Source organism: Pelodiscus sinensis, chromosome 17 (assembly GCF_049634645.1).
Source record: "Pelodiscus sinensis isolate JC-2024 chromosome 17, ASM4963464v1, whole genome shotgun sequence".
Taxonomy (NCBI): domain Eukaryota; kingdom Metazoa; phylum Chordata; order Testudines; family Trionychidae; genus Pelodiscus; species Pelodiscus sinensis.
The window spans coordinates 1,781,540-1,800,393 of NC_134727.1; the positions used below are offsets into that span (position 1 = coordinate 1,781,540).

At 47.2% G+C, this 18,854-nt stretch overlaps 1 protein-coding gene across 1 annotated transcript; it reads right to left on the reverse strand.

Annotated features, from left to right (window-relative positions):
• Positions 1-377: 377 nt before the first annotated feature.
• ZMAT2 (zinc finger matrin-type 2) lies at positions 378-18,834 on the reverse strand. The gene is made up of 6 exons (XM_075900046.1): positions 18,667-18,834; positions 8,990-9,083; positions 8,399-8,522; positions 7,671-7,744; positions 3,222-3,367; positions 378-1,189 (listed from the first exon to the last, which is right to left on the reverse strand). The coding sequence occupies exons 1-6, from the start codon at positions 18,682-18,684 to the stop codon at positions 1,046-1,048; spliced, it is 600 nt and encodes a 199-aa protein (XP_075756161.1). The 5' UTR covers positions 18,685-18,834; the 3' UTR covers positions 378-1,045.
• Between the last annotated feature and the right edge of the window lie 20 nt (positions 18,835-18,854).

The window sequence follows — 18,854 nt, forward strand, 5'->3', positions numbered from 1 at the left end:
ACCCAATCCAAAAACCAAACTCCCCCACAAACACACACACACGCACACACCCCTCAAGAGCCCTTATCTGTTCTCAAGTCCTCACTTCAAAAGAATAAAACAAGATCCCCTACAAAACAATCTGGTCGTTTCCAGCCAATGTATTTATTTTAGACAAATTCCACACATTTCTCTGCTGTTTCCTCTTTAGTTTTATCCTAGGTAAGTCCCAGAAAGATATTCCTTACCCAAGCTAAAGAAACTCTGATGACACCACTGAACAGAAGGAAAACCAGTGAAAATAAAAGAGAGAGTCCATTGCAGACAAAATACAAAAAAGTTTCCACAAACCCAGGGTCCAAAAAGCCTCAAGCTCTTCTCAATGAAAGAAATAAAAATTCAGCCTATACAAATCATATTTAATATTCATTACAGTGTCATTCCTTTGGTTACACATTCTAAAAAAATTAAAAGAATGATCTGTATTTTAAGCAAATAAAAAGTATACCCACTTCTCAGATGGAAGAAGAACTCCTGACCCAAACCATCTGTACAGAACTGTACTAGCTGGTTAACACGAAAGGACCCAACCGAATGTTTCCCCGCACACACAAGGCCACAGAACACAGCATGACAAGCAGCCTGGACTAGTTCAAAGAATGAGGTTGCAAAAGGCCAATGGGGTTTCCCGAAGAAATATTCAGCGTGCAGACTCCTCACAAAAGACGAAATGGATCGAAGTCAGAAACGGGAGACGGCCGCAGGATTTCCTGCAGGGGGGACAGGAGGAGTGTGCGGAGAAGAGGCTCATCGAAAGGTCTCTCTCTGAATTGAGGGCTGCCAGCGAGGATAAGGTGACGCTATCTCTGCAGGCAGTGGGGCGCGAATGAAGGGGGACAGACCTTGTTCTGCAGCACAGGTCGTGCGTGGGCTCGCCTCCCACCACTGCCAGCCCACGTCGACTGGGAGAATGACATACCAATTCTCAGTCAAGTCTTTAAAGAATTTTCCAGAGTCCTGGGGGTATAAACAATCTTCACTAAGAAAGGGGAAAGTCCAGAGCTGATCAGTGAGTCTTCTTGGTTGAGCCGAAGCCAGAGAAACCCATCACAGCTGCCATTTCATCGTCCTCTTCAAATGTCAAGTCTTCCTCCGCCCTCCTCTTCTTCTCTCTCTGTTTTTCCTTCTTATAGGCTTTGGCCTTTTCCTCCTGCAGCGCAAGGAAAGAAATGCCGCGTGATTGTAACCTTCTTACCCCCCAAGCCTTCCAGAGAGAAAGCGCACAGGTCAGCTGGTCAAACATCTATCTCCAGCACTGGGAGATGGGATTCTTTTCGGACTGAGGAACAGGAAATGGATGGAAGGAAAATGGTGGACTTGAGGACAGTGGCCTCCCCCAGGGAAAGACCGTGGTCCAGTGATCCTAACAGGTATATTACACCTAAGAGGATTATACTGCAACAGCGTTATGGGATCCTCAGCTTCCCCTGTTCAACAAATGCCAAAGACTTAATCAGAAATCACCCAGGCAAAGGAACGCTGTTTGGAACAGGCGACATCTCTCCCGCGCTGACGCCCTGCTCCAATAGCTGTGGTGCCGAATCAGGGCTACAGACAATGTCACTGACGGTTTCTGAGGCAGCAGAGTGACAGCTGCTCGGTGGAACATACGCCGAGTTCGGAGTGGCCTGGGGCGGGCTGGGCTTCAAAGGGTTTGCATTGCTCTAATCACAATGTTTCATTCTACAAACATGGCAGGCCCTGGAACGGCGCCAGACCTGTGCTGGGGGCATGCACAAGTGTGACTTCCGCTCCCAACTCAGCAGCAGTCCCTGTTACTGCTGGAGCTCATGGTCTTTCAGCGTTTCCATCAACACCTGCCTCGATGGCTCTGCAGCTCCAACAGATGGATTTAGTCTCTGACAGCCACACCCTATAGCATGAGACACCTACATGCTGCTGCATAGTTTTTAAACTATGTAGATTTCCATCAATGTTTAATCCCAAGGAGCTGTCTGCACCCCTACCGTGTGTCTGCGTTTGTGTTCCCCTAAACGGATGAATAAAAATTCCTCTGGTTTATCAGCAACAAAACCTGCTGTTGACCAGCTTTGTCCCAGCCAAGTACAGCTGGGGGCCCTGCTTTAGGGTTTCATCTGTGGCCCTGCAGATAACCCCTGCTGAAAGATAAAGCACAGAGACTCTGGATACCAAGGTGACTGCTGATCCTTGTGTACCAGGAGAATCTGTTTCGGTAATAACCGTTCATAGGAAATGAAAGCATCAAACAGCTCAGTTCAAGATGCTTTTCAACTCCCACAAGAACTTTCCTGGTTATTTTAAAGTGAATTTGCCCTCAAATCTTCATTACAGGGCTTTGCTTTTCAATTTAAAAGCATGTGCAAGAGGGAGTGAGGAGACACGGGGCATTTGAATGTAACCAAGTTCCTGTGTACACATGCCAAGCACCAGAAGAAGCTGCCTAAAGCTCTAGCACCCATGCAGGAACCAACGCAGAAGTTCCTGTCCCACCTCAGCACCAGAAGCCATGGCAGCACCACAAGGAACTATATGAAGAATCGGCTTTAATGACCAATTTCTGGGCCCTGGGATCACTCACAGGTTATGGGAGTGCGATCTATTGAATGTAACATGTTCTAATCAGTCTCACTATGCCTGGGAAGACCAACTGAAGACAGTTCTGTCTGAAAACAACTGCTCTGGCAAATCAGAGAGAGAAAGGACTTTTGCGGGGGGTAGGGAGCAGAGAAGCTCTTCAAACCCTGCAAAGTAGAGATTCTGGTGTATTGGAAGTAGGGATGTAAAACCCTGGTTAAATTGGCTAACTGGTTAAACCTGTTGTTTAACTGGTAGACACATGGGGGATGTCCAGACTACATATTATTTTCAAAAGAGGATGAATTAGCATATCTTCTTCCAATCGCTTTTGCGAAAGCGGGTCTTTTGAAAGTGAAAGTAGTCTGTACGTGGGGAGGGTTTTGGAAAAAAAAAAACTTTTCCAAAAAACCGCTCTTCCTTAAAAAAGGAGGTTTAAGCGGTTTTTCGAAAAAGGGGTGTTTTTCCAAAAACCCCCGCATCCAGACTACTTTCACTTTCGAAAGACCTGCTTTCGAAAAAGCGATCGGAATGTGCATAAATAAAACGTAGTCTAGACGTGCGCACGGTGGCTTCCTCCAATGAAGGGGTCTCACAGGATTGCTGCGATGCAGCCACTGCCTCACCTCCTCGCGAAGCTCCTTCATCCTCTCCTCGAAGTCATAGTCCTTTTGCTTCTCCTCCATCTTCTTCTTGTTCACTTCAAAGCGTTTCTTCACCTGGTCCAGCGTGGAGCGCTCCACCCGCATGGACATGCCCAGGTTCCTCTGATCTGAAGAGACAGGAACGGAGAGGCCTAGTACAGCCGCAGCCCTGTTACTTCTACTGCGGCGCTCATTAACCACCCGCAGGCAGCCTACTCCATGACCCAAAATGAGAAGTCTCAGCGCTCGGTGTCATTGTAACCTCCTTCACTCAGCCCCCTCTACATCCCCTGGCACCAACGCTCCTCGGCCCACTTCCAGCGCCACCTGAGAGCCTGCGCTTTGTGTGCTCATTACTCACCTGCAAAGCAGCTGCGGCCTCTCTGACCACTGGCACTTCAGACCCATTTTGCACCACAAGGGGCAAGGCAACGGTTAAGCCGGCCTGTAACCTGGAGCGCTGGCAGCGAGCGCAAGGGCAACCGGAGAAAGATCGAGTAAAGGAAAGAGGGTCCCTGCGGGGAGCTGCTAGTGGAGCTCCGTGCTCGCAGACAGCACGCGACCGCTCTGGTCTCCATCTCAGCCCCCGGTTTCCATATTTGAGCCATTTGCAGTGTCTGACGGGATGGGTTTTAAAGGAATATCCCCACAATCTAATGCATTCCGTCTCCAAGCCCTGCCCCTCCCTTCCTGGAGCCACAGTCGGTCGAGAGCCAGGGCCAGATGCTGCAGACAGCCCATTTTTCCTGTCTCCCACCCCAAAAGGTTTATTTTGACACATTTTTGCATTCTCTTCATTTTTCCACACTCACATTTCCACCCATCTCTCTTCCCTTTGAGTTCCTAGGTCGGTCTCCTCCCTTCCCGCTCCAGCCTGGATTCCCATAAGATTTTCTCTCGTGCCTCTTTAACTCCACAGAATGGGGCAACTGGTCCAAAGATTGTCCCAGTCTACAGTCCCACTCCTTTAGTTTATCTTTTGCGTACAACAGAAAAAGTCACAAACCTCAGATGTGTTATTACACAATACAAGGAAGAGTCTTAACTATATAGAGCTGCTGTCAAACTCACAGGGTGAAAACACTCACGGCTAACGCAAGCACAACGGAAACTTTCTAGGACGGTGGGATCGCCTCATTTCCCCCCACGTCCTCCACCAACAGCACAGAAGCAGATCCATAGACAACTCAAACACTTTGATGACTCCACAGTGGCTTTGAATTTAGAGGTTCTCGAACTGCAATTCATCCAGGATGCCAGTGCCTAGATAGGACAAAAAGGTTCCAGAACCCAAGTGTATAAAAAGATCGCACCCAGAACCTGTACTCTGCTCCGCTGACTCGGAACACATTCAAGTCATTGGGTGAATAATGCCCATTTCTCCTTCAAAGATGGGCTCTGAAACTGCTCACTTCAGAAGACTAGAAAGTAGCATCAGCATGAAAGAGGAGTGGTTCAACGAGCCCCTAATTAAACAGAGAATCTTGTTCAAACTGTGTAAGTTTGGACTGTGTCCAGAACGTAACCCCCTCCGAAGAGATGTCACTCACAATCTTGCTCGAGGAGTTAAGAGCATTCATGGCACCATGACACTCAGCACCAGGCGAGAATCTGGCTCATGCACTAGCTGCAGTGCTTCTAAAACCTCTTTGAATGTGTCAAGCAGCAGCAATGCCAGGCCCCTTGAGGAGTCCAGAACTGCTTTGTAAAAGTCAGACTTTGACTTGGCTCCAACTGCACTTTCCACATTTGCTCAGCCTTTGATAGTCAGGCAGATTGCAAGAGATCCCGAGCCACGCTGCCAATTGGCTGAGTAAGCCAAACTTATCAAATGTGCAGCCAGACCCAAAGACTTTGTTTTCTTAAGTGAAGAGCCACCACAGATAAACACCCCAGGGCTTCGGAAAATGGTGATACCTTGTATTGGAAATGCTTGTTACTAAACTAGAACCTTGGAAGTTTCCTGGGTCGTCTTCAGATAGAATTATGAGAATAAATGTCTGAGGTGGAGCACATTAAACCTGTGCTGAGAAGCAATGAAAGGAATATTTGATAGGGAAACTACACAAGACTTAATTCTTAATGAATTAGTTTAGTTTTTAATGCTATAAGACAAGACAAAATCCTCACTTTCTTTTAAGGACCTAAGAAAAATATTAATAAAAGGAATAGCAGCCTTTGCCTTTGAACTCAGACACTGTTTCCACAGTACCAATCTTCAAAGGGAAATAATTTCCCCCACAGCACCTCCTTGTGAGAAAGGCCCCTAAAAAGAGAGAGAGAGAGAAAATACAAAACAACTGCCATTTCCCATCATCATTTCTAGCACCCATTCATCTGACATGGAAAAGGAAACATGAAGCAGCCTATCCCCAACAAAGTACAGATGAGAAAAGAAACAACATGGGGCTTTTAGAGAGGTCAGGAAACCTGAGCTTTGACAGAGGAACAATGGCTGGGAGGTAGAAAGTGGGTCTCTATGAATATGGGCCGTAAGGGATTTACGCTACAAGTCTCTTCCTTTTCAAATGCATGAGACCCCACCCAAGGGAGAAAACATGAACAATTGCTATTTGAGTCTTTAGAACATGAAGGCTGAAGATCTATCGACCCACTTGGATGGCCCCGAGCACTGCATCATCTTAGCACTCCACACACAACTGAATTTGACCAATTCATTTCCTTTATGAGTGTGGGTACTGTGGCGAGGTGAGCCCACAACTTCCTACCTATGTCCAAACAGCCTTTATTAGTAGGTCAGCAACCATTTTGCTCCCTGCACACCCCCAACCGTATAAAACATTCTGAGACTTTTCATTTAGGACTAGAAAGAGGGGAATTCCAGATCCATGGGCATCTAGATTATATTATCTAAAAATGCCTTGGAATCTTCTGGGGGCTGCTCCAGTCTGGGATTCAGTCTTGGTTAAACCTAACGTTTTGAAACCACCATTGGTAACTTCCTCAAAACAGACAGATTCTGAAGATTACTTAGATTGTGAACTCTTTGCCCGATCCCTTTGGACTAAGATGTTGAGATTTCCTTTCCCACAACAAATGGAGAAATTGAAGATTCTGCATACTTTCTTGCCCTCCTCCTTCACTTTTGATCCGAGGTGATGGATCCCAACTCCGTCCCTGGCTTCCAGGGATAAAACAGTATCTGTGGCAGCTTTGATGATAATGGTCTCTGAAAATGTCTGCACACTGCTGACCTCAAAGGCAGAGAACACACGCTCTCACCTGAGGACTGAGCCACACTGATAAATTCATCAGCTTTGAAAATCAAGGGCATGGAGTCAAATCCTTCTCCATCAGGAAGACCTCCTTCCCCACTCTCAGCTCGCTTACTGGGGGACAAACCACATAGGATGAACACCTGCTGGGACTGTACTTTTCTCCTCACCAACATGCTGACCTGCAGTAGCCAGCTGACTCAGCAAGATGCCTGCTTTGTGAATCCAGCCTCACATTCATGGCTCCACAACAATTCCAATGGAGCCAAGATCAAGAGAACTGCTTGGTCGGCACAGATTTATGTTAACAATGAAATACTCTGGCTATACCCAGTTATACAACAGAAGAGCTAAGCGGATGTTACATTCAAACTAACCATAAGATGAAGTTGTGAGAACAGGAGACCCTATGTCCATGAATGGTCACACAGGTAGAAATGGTCACACAGGTAGAAAAAGGAGAGAGAGTTGGTGCAGAGGGGGAGGGGTAGCTTTTTATACTTCAGGCCCGGAAACCCTTTGATCCCGCCTAGGCACAAGCAGCTTCTGAATGGCTGTGTCGCTATCAACGGCAGCCAGCACATGGCTTGCACAGTACGGCTCTACGAGGCAATTCAACAATTCTTTATCAACGTAAGGTAGTTAATCCCCTCAACACCCTGTGCTTTTGATCCACATTTTAGAGATGAGGCAGAGCCATGGAGGGAGACCACATCAGAGGAGGTATCAGAGCTCAGGAATTCCTCTAAGAACGAGAGCCAGGCATGAGGCGATATATCCCATTTCCTCCTGACACGGACGTTCCAATGATATTTATCACCCACTCCAAGTGCCCTGAGGAACTGTGCAGCTTGCTGGCAATGGGGTTCTCTGGCAACAGAAAATCTGAGGCATTTTCTCACACCCAGCCCAACAAAGGGCACAACTGGTGCAATTTCTCCTGAGCTCAATTCACACCAGCAGCCTCCAGCACAGTAGAGGAGTTGCTAGGAAAGAACCAGGCAGCATTCTCCATGGCCCTCCCCAGCAAACATTTCGTAAACCCTAGTATCGGAAGCATTCATTTCCATATGTGCCAATACCTGGCCCTGGAGGCCCTGGCCACAGAAGAGGAAGTACCTTTGGTAAGGGTAGTGGCACTTGTAGTTCTTTAGCGACCGTGCAGCGTGGCACAGAGAAAATAAGTTATCCTTACGCTTTTTGCCATTGATATGGTCCAAGAAGTTGATGGAGTCTTTCACCACACAGTCACACACATTGCAGTAATATCTGGGGAGAAAGAGAGAAGGGATCAGCTCCAGCGCACAAGACAAAAGTCACCCTGCAAGAATTTTCCTTTCATGCTAAATGGAGAAGTTTGCCTGGGCCCACTAGTTCAATTCAAGACAACAGCCCTAGACTCAAACACAGCCCGGCGAGAAAGCTAGAAGGCTGAGCATTCAGAAACGCGGTATGTATGAGCCCAGCAGTACACAGGACATGTAAGTGGATGGTCTGCTCTCCAGTAAGTGACCACCAGAACAATAAGCCTGATTCTGGGAAAGGGAAGTTATCTAGAACATAGGGCAGGGATGGGGAACCCAGGGTGTGCAGATGCAGCCTGCAAGGGTGTACAAGGCAGGGGGAGCCCAAACTCAGACGATGTTTCCAGAGTGTGGCTGAGAAATATTCATGTGAGCTGGTAATGGAGGAAGCCTGCACTGTTCTGCTTCTGGCCGCAACTCAAAAAACTTAATTTCCAGATGCAACAGGATAAAGAAGCTGCTGTAACTATAAAGCATTTCCACTGTGCGGTACAGAGACTTGCATGCTGTAGGGGTTCCTCGCTTTGCCACGACCCCAGTTGCATGTCACACTGCCCGAGACACTCTCTCTATTAACAGTTACACGAGAGCTGGGGGGGAAAAGTAAAAGGTGCCTTACCCTCCCATCTCTGACTGAGGGGTAGTTTTGGTGATGACGATGGTTTTCCCCAGCTTAGATTCCAGATCCACCTTATAGTCTCGGTGCCGCAGAAGCTCCCTTTTGACAGGCTGAACTGGTTTGCCTAAAAAACGTAACCAAAACCAATGGATCACAAGTTGCCCACACAGAGAAGAGCAATGAGAACCAATGACCCATCTCATTCAGGGGATTCCATTTTAAGGAGTATTTTCCTGCATGGTAGGGAATGGTAAAGTAAATCTGACAGTTTCAAACATTCATGAATAACATTGCTGAAATATCCCCAGTTTTCCAACTGGGCGACACTTTGAGCTCCCATTGCCCAATGTTGAACATTCTTCCAACTCCATGGAATAGAGCAGGGAAGGAACACGGTTCCCGGCCTTTTAAAAACAAAACCACAAAACACTGGATTATCGTCTATGGCAAGCAAAGGAAAAGGAACGGAGAATAAACGGGCCCTGAACTGGGATTATTTCCCTTTAGTATTTTGCTTCCAGCTGCTCTCCCTCTCGAGGGACATGGGGAGTGAGTAGAAGAAAGTCTGTCTGGAGTCAGCTCACTACTCACCATCTTTCTTCTCTCTCTCTTCCGTGAGCCGTTTCTCTGCAAGTTTCTCATATTCATCTTTATCCCACTTCCGACGGAAGTCCAGGTTTTTAGTCTGCAAGGGCAACAAAAGAACAGACTTCGCTGCACAACTCCAGTAGCACCGAGCAGAGACCGACCCTGGACAGGGCTGGAATGATGTGGTTTGTTGGGCCATAGCGACAAGCAAGAGCACTAACGTACACTCCAATGACTCCCTTACCCACAGCCGGGAGCAGGAGGTCTGGTGCAGGAAAATAACACTCTGCAGTTGTATAGCACCTTTAGCAGAGGATTTTATGGCTCTGCACAATCAAAGCGTTGGGAGCTCTTGAGATAATCATCCCCATTTTCCATTTATGAAAACACAGACAAATAAGGGTTTTTTTTAATATTGTAAACGAGTGTTTCAAACACCAGGTCCAGTAATACCAAAAAAATGAAATTTCTCTCACCAAAGTAAATAAAATTGGAATCCACAAAAGATCATGCTGACTGAGATTCTTTCGAGAAATAAATGCACACAAAGATGGGTGTGCACACATGTCTACAGAGTATGGGATGCTAGGGGATACAGGTTTAATCGTGATTATGAGATGAATGCCCTAGTCACAAGAAATAAAGCCAAAGTGAGTCATACAGACCATTTCAAAAGTTTCAGAGGGGTTGCCATGTTGGTCTGTATCTGCAAAAACAACAAGGAGTCCTGTGGCACCTTCGAGCTTAACAGATTTATTAGCGCATAAGCTTTCTGTCCCAACAAATCGGCTAGTCTCTAAGGTGCCACAGGACACCTCATTGTTTTTGCTGAATCTTCCAACTAAGCATGGCATACGCAGAATAGAAGTTGTAGAAGAACTGAGCACTTTAAAAATATTTAATCGGGCACTGAATTTTTTGTATCCCTTTCAACTGTAAAGGCCAAATACCAGAGATACCACGGAATTGACTGCACAGAACTCTGGTGAGCAATGGCCCCTTGAGAATAAGCTAAAATAGATCTTCCATGTGTAAACATTTTGCATTTACAGTTGTATCCCTGGTCCTTCCTTTCATATTGATAAAAAGAAAATATTCAGTGAATGATGGTTTCTCTGCTCACAGCTAGGGAACAAAAAGAAACATATCTACCCACAATGATTTAAAAATTAAAAATAATCAACATTTGAAATAATAAAACAATAGTCATTCAAAAGCTTCCCCTCTGAGCAACCCTTAAAATGGAATCAACAACTAGTGATAGGAATAAAAATGTCTTGGAAATGGTAGAAAACTTCTCATTTATTCGCAGAGCTTTTTAAGCATTTTAAACATGTCACAACTAAGAATATTATTAGCCTCCCCGTGTAAGAAAAAGGGAAATTCACAAAGTGCAAATTATTATGTTTTGGGGTATTTTCCAGACTCCAGATTCTCCCACATAAAAGCATTATCACAAATCAAAGTTGATTGGACCCTGAAGAAAAGGCAATTTCATTGCTGCTTCACTCTTTTTATAATAAAAGGAATGTAGTCTTTTGAAGATATGTTACTAGTATCCCCAGGCCAGACACAGTGAAATGAATCAGATCCAACTTCTGATCTATCTGTAACAAGGTCTTACGTCGTGATTCTAAAGGAGCTTTTTCAGACTGATCAAAACAGGGAATGGAGATTGCTTCTAACCCCTAAATCTTTAACTTAAGAATGGTTTAGAGGTTACAGATATTTCCCCTGAAGATGACATCCACTAAGGACTGAAAAGTACCCAAGGCCCTATGTTCACTGTAAGGCACAGAGTAGTTGAATGGCTTGCTGAATGTGACATAGCAAGACAGAGGCAGACAAAGCCAAGAATAAAATCCAAGTCCTGATTCTAGTTCTCTGCTCTAACTAATGAACATCACAGCCTCCTAACCCCAGAAATAGAATTCAGGGTCCCCCGCACTAACCATTAGACAATTCTGTCCCTTGAATATTCCATTTGTTTTGCTCGCTTTTCATTGTGAGACTCACAACAATGGAAAGTAATAGAAATGTAGCCATGTTAGTCTGGTGTAGCTGGAACAAAAAACAGGACTCTTGTTAGTCTTTAAAGTGCTACATAGTCCTGTTTTTTGTTCCAACAATGGAAAGGTTTGCCAAGAAACCAGAAAAGTTTATATATATGTGTGAGGGACTTCCCCCGCCCCATGCTTTATGAACTAGACTCATGGATGTGAACATACATAACTCAAAGGTGGTTTGGGCAAATTATTTCATGTAACTCATCAATCTTCATGTCATGATTTGCTAGTTCTGTTTATCTTACTCTGTTGTATGTATCATTTGTGTGTGTAAAATTAGACACAGGGGCTGTGTCTACATTGGCACCCTTTTGCGGAAAAGGGATGCTAATGAGACACTTCGGAATTGCAAATGCCACGTGGGATTTAAATATCCCCCGCGGCATTTGCATGAACATGGCTGCCGCTTTTTTCCGGCTCAGGGTTATGCCGAAGAAAAGCGCCAGTCTAGACGGCATCTTGTGGAAAATAAGCCCTTTTCCGGAAGATCCCTGGCATTTTCTCCGGCATTACCCCGAGCCGGAAAAAAGGAGCAGCCATGTTCATGCAAATGCCGCGGGGGATATTTAAATCCCCCGCGGCATTTGCAATTCCGAAGTGTCTCATTAGCATCCCTTTTCTGCAAAAGGGTGCCAATGTAGACATAGCAAGGGAGTGGGGAATAATATGTGAGTTTCCAGTGTGTGAATGGGAGACATGGAAGGTGTTTCCTGCAACTTCTAGATGAGCCACTGTAAAACAATCTTTTGTCCAAGCAGTGGTTGGTAGGGAGCGACATCAACTCCTTAACAAAAGGAATAGGAAAGCAGAGGCCTGGGTCTTTTGGCTGGGCTGCACCTGAAGGAAGGAGCCAGGGACCCCAGGGTGTGGAAGAGAGCCCTGGTCTGGAGGGGCAGCTGGAAAAGAGGTTTGAGGATGAGTTTAAGTTTGCACTGAGGTTTCAGTTGAGAATTAGCCAAGCGGTTTTGTTTCTTTTGATTATTTGTAACCTCCTTTGCTCTGCCGACTTTCTCTTATTACTACTTAAATCCTACGCTTCAACTTAATAAAACCATTTTTATTTTCTTTCAAACCCAGTGTAAGTGATTGTTACCTGAGGGGCAACCAGTGTGACATTCCCCCTTTCATTGTTAAAGGGCACTTACCTAATTCTTTCAGGTTTGATCCCATCTGGGGAGTGCTCTCTCGGGAGGCTGGGCCCTAAACTGCACTCTTCTCGGACCTGAAGTGGTTCAGTGTCTGTGCAGCTTCTCAGTGGGGGCAGGGACCTCAGCTCGGGGCCTTGGCTGGGGGAGACCAGAGAGCTGGCCCAGCAGGACCGGGCAGTGAGGAGCACCAGAGAGCAGGAAGGCGAGTGGCAGGGGCCGTGTCAGCTCCCCGGGAGGCCCCCGTCACAATACGTATACACAGAGCCACTCGCAGATGTACCTGGAGTTGCTTGGGCCCCAATCTCCAGCCCCTCCTTCCCCAGTCTACAGCTGTTCTAACTGTTCTGGGGCTGGGCTACAGTTCCCAGCCCTGGCCTCCCATGGGGGGATGGAGACATCTCCTCCAGGTATGGGCAGTTCTGAGCCCTGGACTCCCTTTTGGAGGGACAGGGACATTTCTTCAGGGGAGAGGCACAGTTCCCAGCCCTCTTGGGCGGGGGCCTCTCCTGGATGGAGGCAGGGCTGTGCGGCCAAGTCCCAGGAGTGATCCCAAGGGCAGGACGGTGGGCAGTGAGGCTGCCCCCTGTCTGGCACTGTTTGGGTCAGGGGGGGTCACTTACCTGCTCTGATGGCCAGCCATGTGGAGCCCATCCCCAGCTGACCACTCTCCTGCTAGTGCAACTGCCCCCAGTGGTCACTCTGTTGTATTGCTCTCCTCTGATCAGCCCCCTCCCTTTCCACATTATGGAAAAAAGTCCTTGCCACCATGGATGTAGAAGCTCTATATACCAACATCCCACATGAAGACGGATTACAAGCAATTAGAAACACTATCCCAGAGGACACTACTGCCACCTGACAGCAGACCTATGTAACTTTGTTCTCACCCACAATTATTTCCAGTTTGAGAACAACTTATACCTCCAGATCGGCGGCACAGCCATGGGTACACGCATGGCCCCACAGTATGCTAACATTTTTATGGCTGACCTAAAACAACGTTTCCTCAACTCCCGTCCCCTTTCACCCCTCCTCTACCTACGGTACATCGATGACATCTTTATGATCTGGACGCATGGCCAAGAAACACTGGAGATATTCCACAGAGATTTCAACAACCTACACCCCACCATTAACCTCAGCCTGGACCATTCTACACGAGAGATCCACTTCCTGGACACCACAGTACAAATCAACAATGGAAAATTAGACACCACTCTCTACAGAAAACCCACCGACTCAGAGTTACCTACATGCTTCCAGCTCCCATCCAGAACACACCACATGATCCATCGTCTATAGCCAAGCCCTTCGATACAACCGCATCTGCTCTAATCCCACTGACAGAGACCAGAAGCTTCAGGATCTCTACCAAGCATTTATAAACCTCAACTACCCACCCGGAGAAATAAAAAAGCAAATTGAAAGAGCCAGACGAATACCTAGAAACCATCTACTTCAAGACAGACCCAAGAAAACCAACAATAGAACACCACTTGTCATCACCTACAACCCCCAACTTAAACCTGTCCAACACATTATCAATAAACTACAGCCTATACTGGAACAGGATACCATACTCCAAGAGGCTCTGGGAGACAGACCCATAGTCTCCTATAGACAACCACCTAACCTCAAGATAATTCTTACCAACAACCACAGGACATACCACACTAATACCAACCCTGGTACCTTCCCTTGCAACAAACCCCGTTGCCAGCTTTGTCCACATATTCATTCTGCTGATACCATTATTGGACCTAACCAAGTGAGTTATAAGATCAAGAACACATATTCCTGCGCATCCAGAAATATAATCTATGCTATCATGTGCCGAAAGTGTCCGTCTGCTATGTACATTGGACAAACATCTCAGACACTTCGCCAAAGGATTAATGTCCACAAAACAGATATCAGACAAGATCACAAAGAAAAAACAGTTTCTTGCCATTTTAACCAGAAAGGACACTCTCTCAATGACTTAACCACCTGCATTCTGCTACAAAGACCTTTTACATCTGCACTTGAAAGGGAATCCTCTGAACTGTCATTCATGTTAAAATTCGACACTCTCCAAAAAGGAATGAACAAACACTTGAACTATCTTACCCATTATCAAGATAGCTTCCCCAATTATCACCTAATACCATTAACTCACAAACATCCCACTCTCCCCCCCTCTAATATCATCAATTCACAGACACTTACCTTCCTTTCTTCCCCCCCCCCCCCGCATTCCCCTCCTGTTCTGCAATGTGATTTGTCCTTTTAATATGTGTTCATTTTTTTAATTGTATCCTTTGGTATATATGGTTGTGACTATTTTCTTCCACTATTTTATCTGAGGAAGTGGGTCTGGCCCACGAAAGCTCATCATCTAATAAACCATCTTGTTAGTCTTTAAAGTGCTACATTGTCCTGCATTTTGCTTCAGTCCTATTCCAGGCACTTCCTGTTTTCCTGGCACAATCAAACCCCGACCTTGCTTTAAGTTAAGAGAAGAGGAAGCTGCATTCCAAATTTGATGGTCCTAGTTCTTAGAGCTTAGAAGGAGCTCTTGAACAAACAGACTCGCAGACAAACAGACGCACTTTAAAAAAATATACCTAGCTTTAGAAGTCCCAGTGGTGCTTCTTTGGCATTTCCTTTGTTTGCTAAAGCCTACTTTCATTCAGTTTCAACATGAAGCCCTGATGTGGGTTTTTAAGCAGTCAGAATGGCCTCCTCAAAACCACAAAGCATGAATTCTGCAACTCGAACGGAGTGCCGGGATACATGAACTGGCAGCAGTTTGAGGCAATGCAAGAATGTGCTAGCCAATGTAAGGATGTTAAGGACTAGTCGACTATCCGATAAGCATTCACTTATCGGACAGTTAGTCTACTAGTCCATTACTCGATTCCCTCCCCCCCTTGCTACCTCTATCAGATAGAGAAGAAGGGGTACTTCAAAGCGGCAGTGCCATGGCTCAGCTGTGCGGGGCTGCCCCTTTAAAACACCAAAGCGCCGTTGAGCCTGGGGTCAGCTGGGGGCTCCCCAGCTAACCCTGGGATCTGAGAGGCATTTCCTCAGAAATGCTGCGGGGGAACCTGGGGTCAGTTTCCCAGGCTCCATGCGGCTTGCAGCACACCATGGAGCCCGGGGTTGGCAGTGGACTCAGTCTCCCGCTGACCTCTGGATCCATGGCTTTGAAATGCCTAAGAGCTCCCGCTGAGGACTCTTGTACATTTCAAAGCAGGCACCTGCAGGCAGCCCAGAGTCAGCTGGACTTCTTGCTGGCCCTGGGCTACACACGAAGTTCTTCATTCCTCAGGGCTCTTGTACATTTCAAAGGAGGAATGCGGAAGTGCCTATCAAAATTCCATCGACTACTCGACTAATCAATTAACTACAAATTAACATGCTTAGACCAATGAACAACAAAGTTCTTTGTACAGGATAACAGTAACACAACAGCCAATCTGGAAGCTGTCACCTTTAGCCCCTCTGTCCTCTGTGTGTGAAAAATGGGGACAAAAGACCAGGGACAATAGGCAGGAACAAGAGAAGCCAAGTGCGATGTCATTGTATTTGAGGGATAAGATTTTCAAATCAGAGATAGAGACTCATGCCCTCCCAAAAGCCCCTCATCCAGCTCAGAATCTAACAGATCTTCTTGAATTTGCATGGAAAGCTTCCCCGCCTCTGAGGGGCTTTCAGAAGAATAAGTGTCTCTCTCTTTTTCTGGGCTTGGGATAAGATTGTTAAATCTCCCAACTTCTCTGTTTGAAGTTTAGCTGTAAATACAGTCTCTTCTACTGGGGAGAAAAACGATATTTGTCCAAGCACATTTTGCAGGGAGAGAGGGGGGACGCTCCACCTCCTTCAATTTGTGGTTCAGAAGATCAGGGTTTCTCTGAGCTTTGCTTGGGGCAGAGAATGGTGTCTCTCCTCTGCTTAGGTCCATTTTGTTTCATTTTGTTTTTATGGGGAGGGAAAAGATCATGGTGAATTCTCCCTACGTATCTTTTTGTAATGTTAGAAGAAAGAAGTAGTGACCATAAATCTGCCCCTTTACCCACAAACACTTTCAACACAGACTATAACCTGCCGAATAGGGATGTTAAATTTAGATTAATGGGCTAATCGAATAGTTGATGCACTGACTAGTTGATTAATCAATAAGGGCACCTTCCCCTTTGAAGTGTAGCAACAGCTGCAGGGCTGTTGCCCCACTTCAAAGGCAAAAGTGCTGCGGGAGCCCGGGGTCAGTGGGCTACTCAAGCAGTTCCCCACTGGTCCCATGCTCCCTGCAGCATTTCAAAATACCAGCACCACTTGGAGCTCAGGGTCAGCAGGAGACTCCCCAGCAGGCCCCGGACTGCACGCGGCGCTGCTGTTTTGAAGCACCCCCACCTTTTCCCTCACCCCTTGCTGCCTCTTTCTGATAAGAAGCAACTAGTTGACTATCCTGTCAACTATTCAATAAGTATTTGCTTGTGGATTAATTGTTGACATCCCTACTGCCGAATGTATACTATAGCAATTCTTAGAACCCAGACTTACACGAAATTACTGATCAAATCTACACTCATGCACATGATCTAAGCATGCTGTTATCCACATAGATCTGTCAAAGTATTTACACCTACTAGAAACATATCTAAACATATCAATGTAAATGTCAACAAAGATCAAATAAGTTACAATCATTCAGGTATCAGAGGGGTAACCGTGTTAGTCATTCAGGAGAAGTCACAAATCAAACAGTGTTTTTATAGTTAAATTTTAGTTTTAGAACAGCTTAAATTACAAACACTTAAGCTAGATAATAAGTGGCTGAGGGGATTTCAAAGTAGTTATAAAAGAATTAGAGACACCCCTGCAGGACGCACTGCATCACAAAGAAGCCACTAGATAGATACAACCACATCCCATTTTACTACTAATTAAGGGAGCAAATCTGTGGTCCAACTTTGTCAGAAAAGCATACAGAATGCTTTGGCTCCCACAGCTCAGTTACACTTGCACTGTGGTAGGTAAAACTTTTTTGGGGCAGGAGTGTGAAAAAACACACCAGATCAACCAAGTAAGTTTCAGCAACAAAAGCACTGGTATAGACAGTTCCATGTTGGCAGGAGATGCTTTCCCCGCCACTCGTGAGGGGTGGTTTAATTAAGAGGATGGGAGAACTGTCTCCTGTTGGCATACAGCAACTACATGGCTGCCTCTCGGGTCTGTAGTGTTCACGGAGTTTAAATAGAAATCTTACACCTACAGTCCTACAAACAAAATTCCACATGCACAGAAGAATTGGAGTCACAGAACAAAAGTAAGATGAACCCCGCCCTTGTTAGCATACCTAAAAAACAGCCTCTGCACTTCTGGTTTGATCTCAACTAAAGCAGCAATGATCCTACTGCAACGCAATGGAGCAAAATCTAAAGCTGAATAAGTATTTAGAATGGATTAACACCAGTCCCAGATCTCAGCAACATTAACTAGGGATGTAACAGAATAACTGTTTACATGGTTAACCAATAAGCCTGAGTTTATTGGTTACATGAATGGTTACATGCACATTCCTGCTCCACTCCTGGGGAACCAGCTGCCACCCTGCACTACTAGCTCTGTATTAGAGCACAGAAAGCAAAGCAGGAGTGCGGGGCAGCAGCTGGAAGCCTGTGTGCACTGGCTCCCAGGGAGCTGGCTACTGCCCCATGCTGCAGGTGCACGTAACCGCTGACATTTCCAGTGGTTACACGGTTACCAAAATACCCACTTTTTAACATCCCTGCTATTAACCGCCAACCAAGGAAGGAAATGTCTCCCAGAATAACTGACATCAACAACCGTCAGGATGTGACATCAACCCCCAGAGCACGAATCGAGGGTTCTCAGCCAGGTCACCCGGAGGTCTTCGGGGGAACATCAACTCATCTAGGTACTTTCCTAGCTTGTCTGTAACTGGGCGGCAGCGGAGGGGTCCCACGGGGATTCCCTGCTGTGACCCCTCCCTCTGGGGCACCTGGGACTGGCCCGGGGGCCGCACACAAAGCACTCGCCCAGTGCCCGGCCCCCGACAGGCGGGGCCGGTGCCACAGCCGCGGGGGGAGGGCGCTCGCGGGCACGGGGCTTGCCGGCGGGAGGAGACGCGGGGGCAGGACCCGGGCCCCGGACGGGCGCGGGCCCGCGGGATGGGGGGGCTGGAGAAAGCGGAATGGGGGGGGCCCGCGGGATGGGGGGGGCTGGAGAAAGCGGAATGGGGGGGGCCCGCGGGATGGGGGGGGCTGGAGAAAGCGGAATGGGGGGGGCCCGCGGGATGGGGGGGGGATCAGCGGCTCGCGCCCACGTGCGGCCCCGCGCGCAGCCCTCCGCGAACCCCGCCTGGGGACCGGCCCGCACCGGGACCCGCAGCCTCGCGGGGTGCGAGCCGGGAGCGGCAGCAGCCCCGGGCTCCCCCGCGCGCCCCGCTCTCGGCACCTACCCCGCTGCCCGACGCCATGTTGGATGGGAAGCGAATAAGGAACCAGACGGTGCCGTACGCGGGCAGCCAGAGCCGTAAAGTGAGCCAGTCCTCCCGAGCACCATCGAGGGGCGGCCGCGTAGCTAGAGCGTAGCGGCGGCGGGTGGCGACCGGAAGTGGATGTTCCGGGCTCCGTGGCCCGGGTGCTT

What these genes read in the sequence shown, in the direction of transcription:
- ZMAT2 (XM_075900046.1), bottom strand. An exon ending in AGAGAGAGAGAAGAAAGATG is followed by an intron (nt 8,523 to 8,989) that starts GTGAGTAGTGAG and finishes TACGTTTTTTAG; the next exon opens with GCAAACCAGTTCAGCCTGTC. An exon ending in TGAAGGAGCTTCGCGAGGAG is followed by an intron (nt 1,190 to 3,221) that starts GTGAGGCAGTGG and finishes CTTGCGCTGCAG; the next exon opens with GAGGAAAAGGCCAAAGCCTA.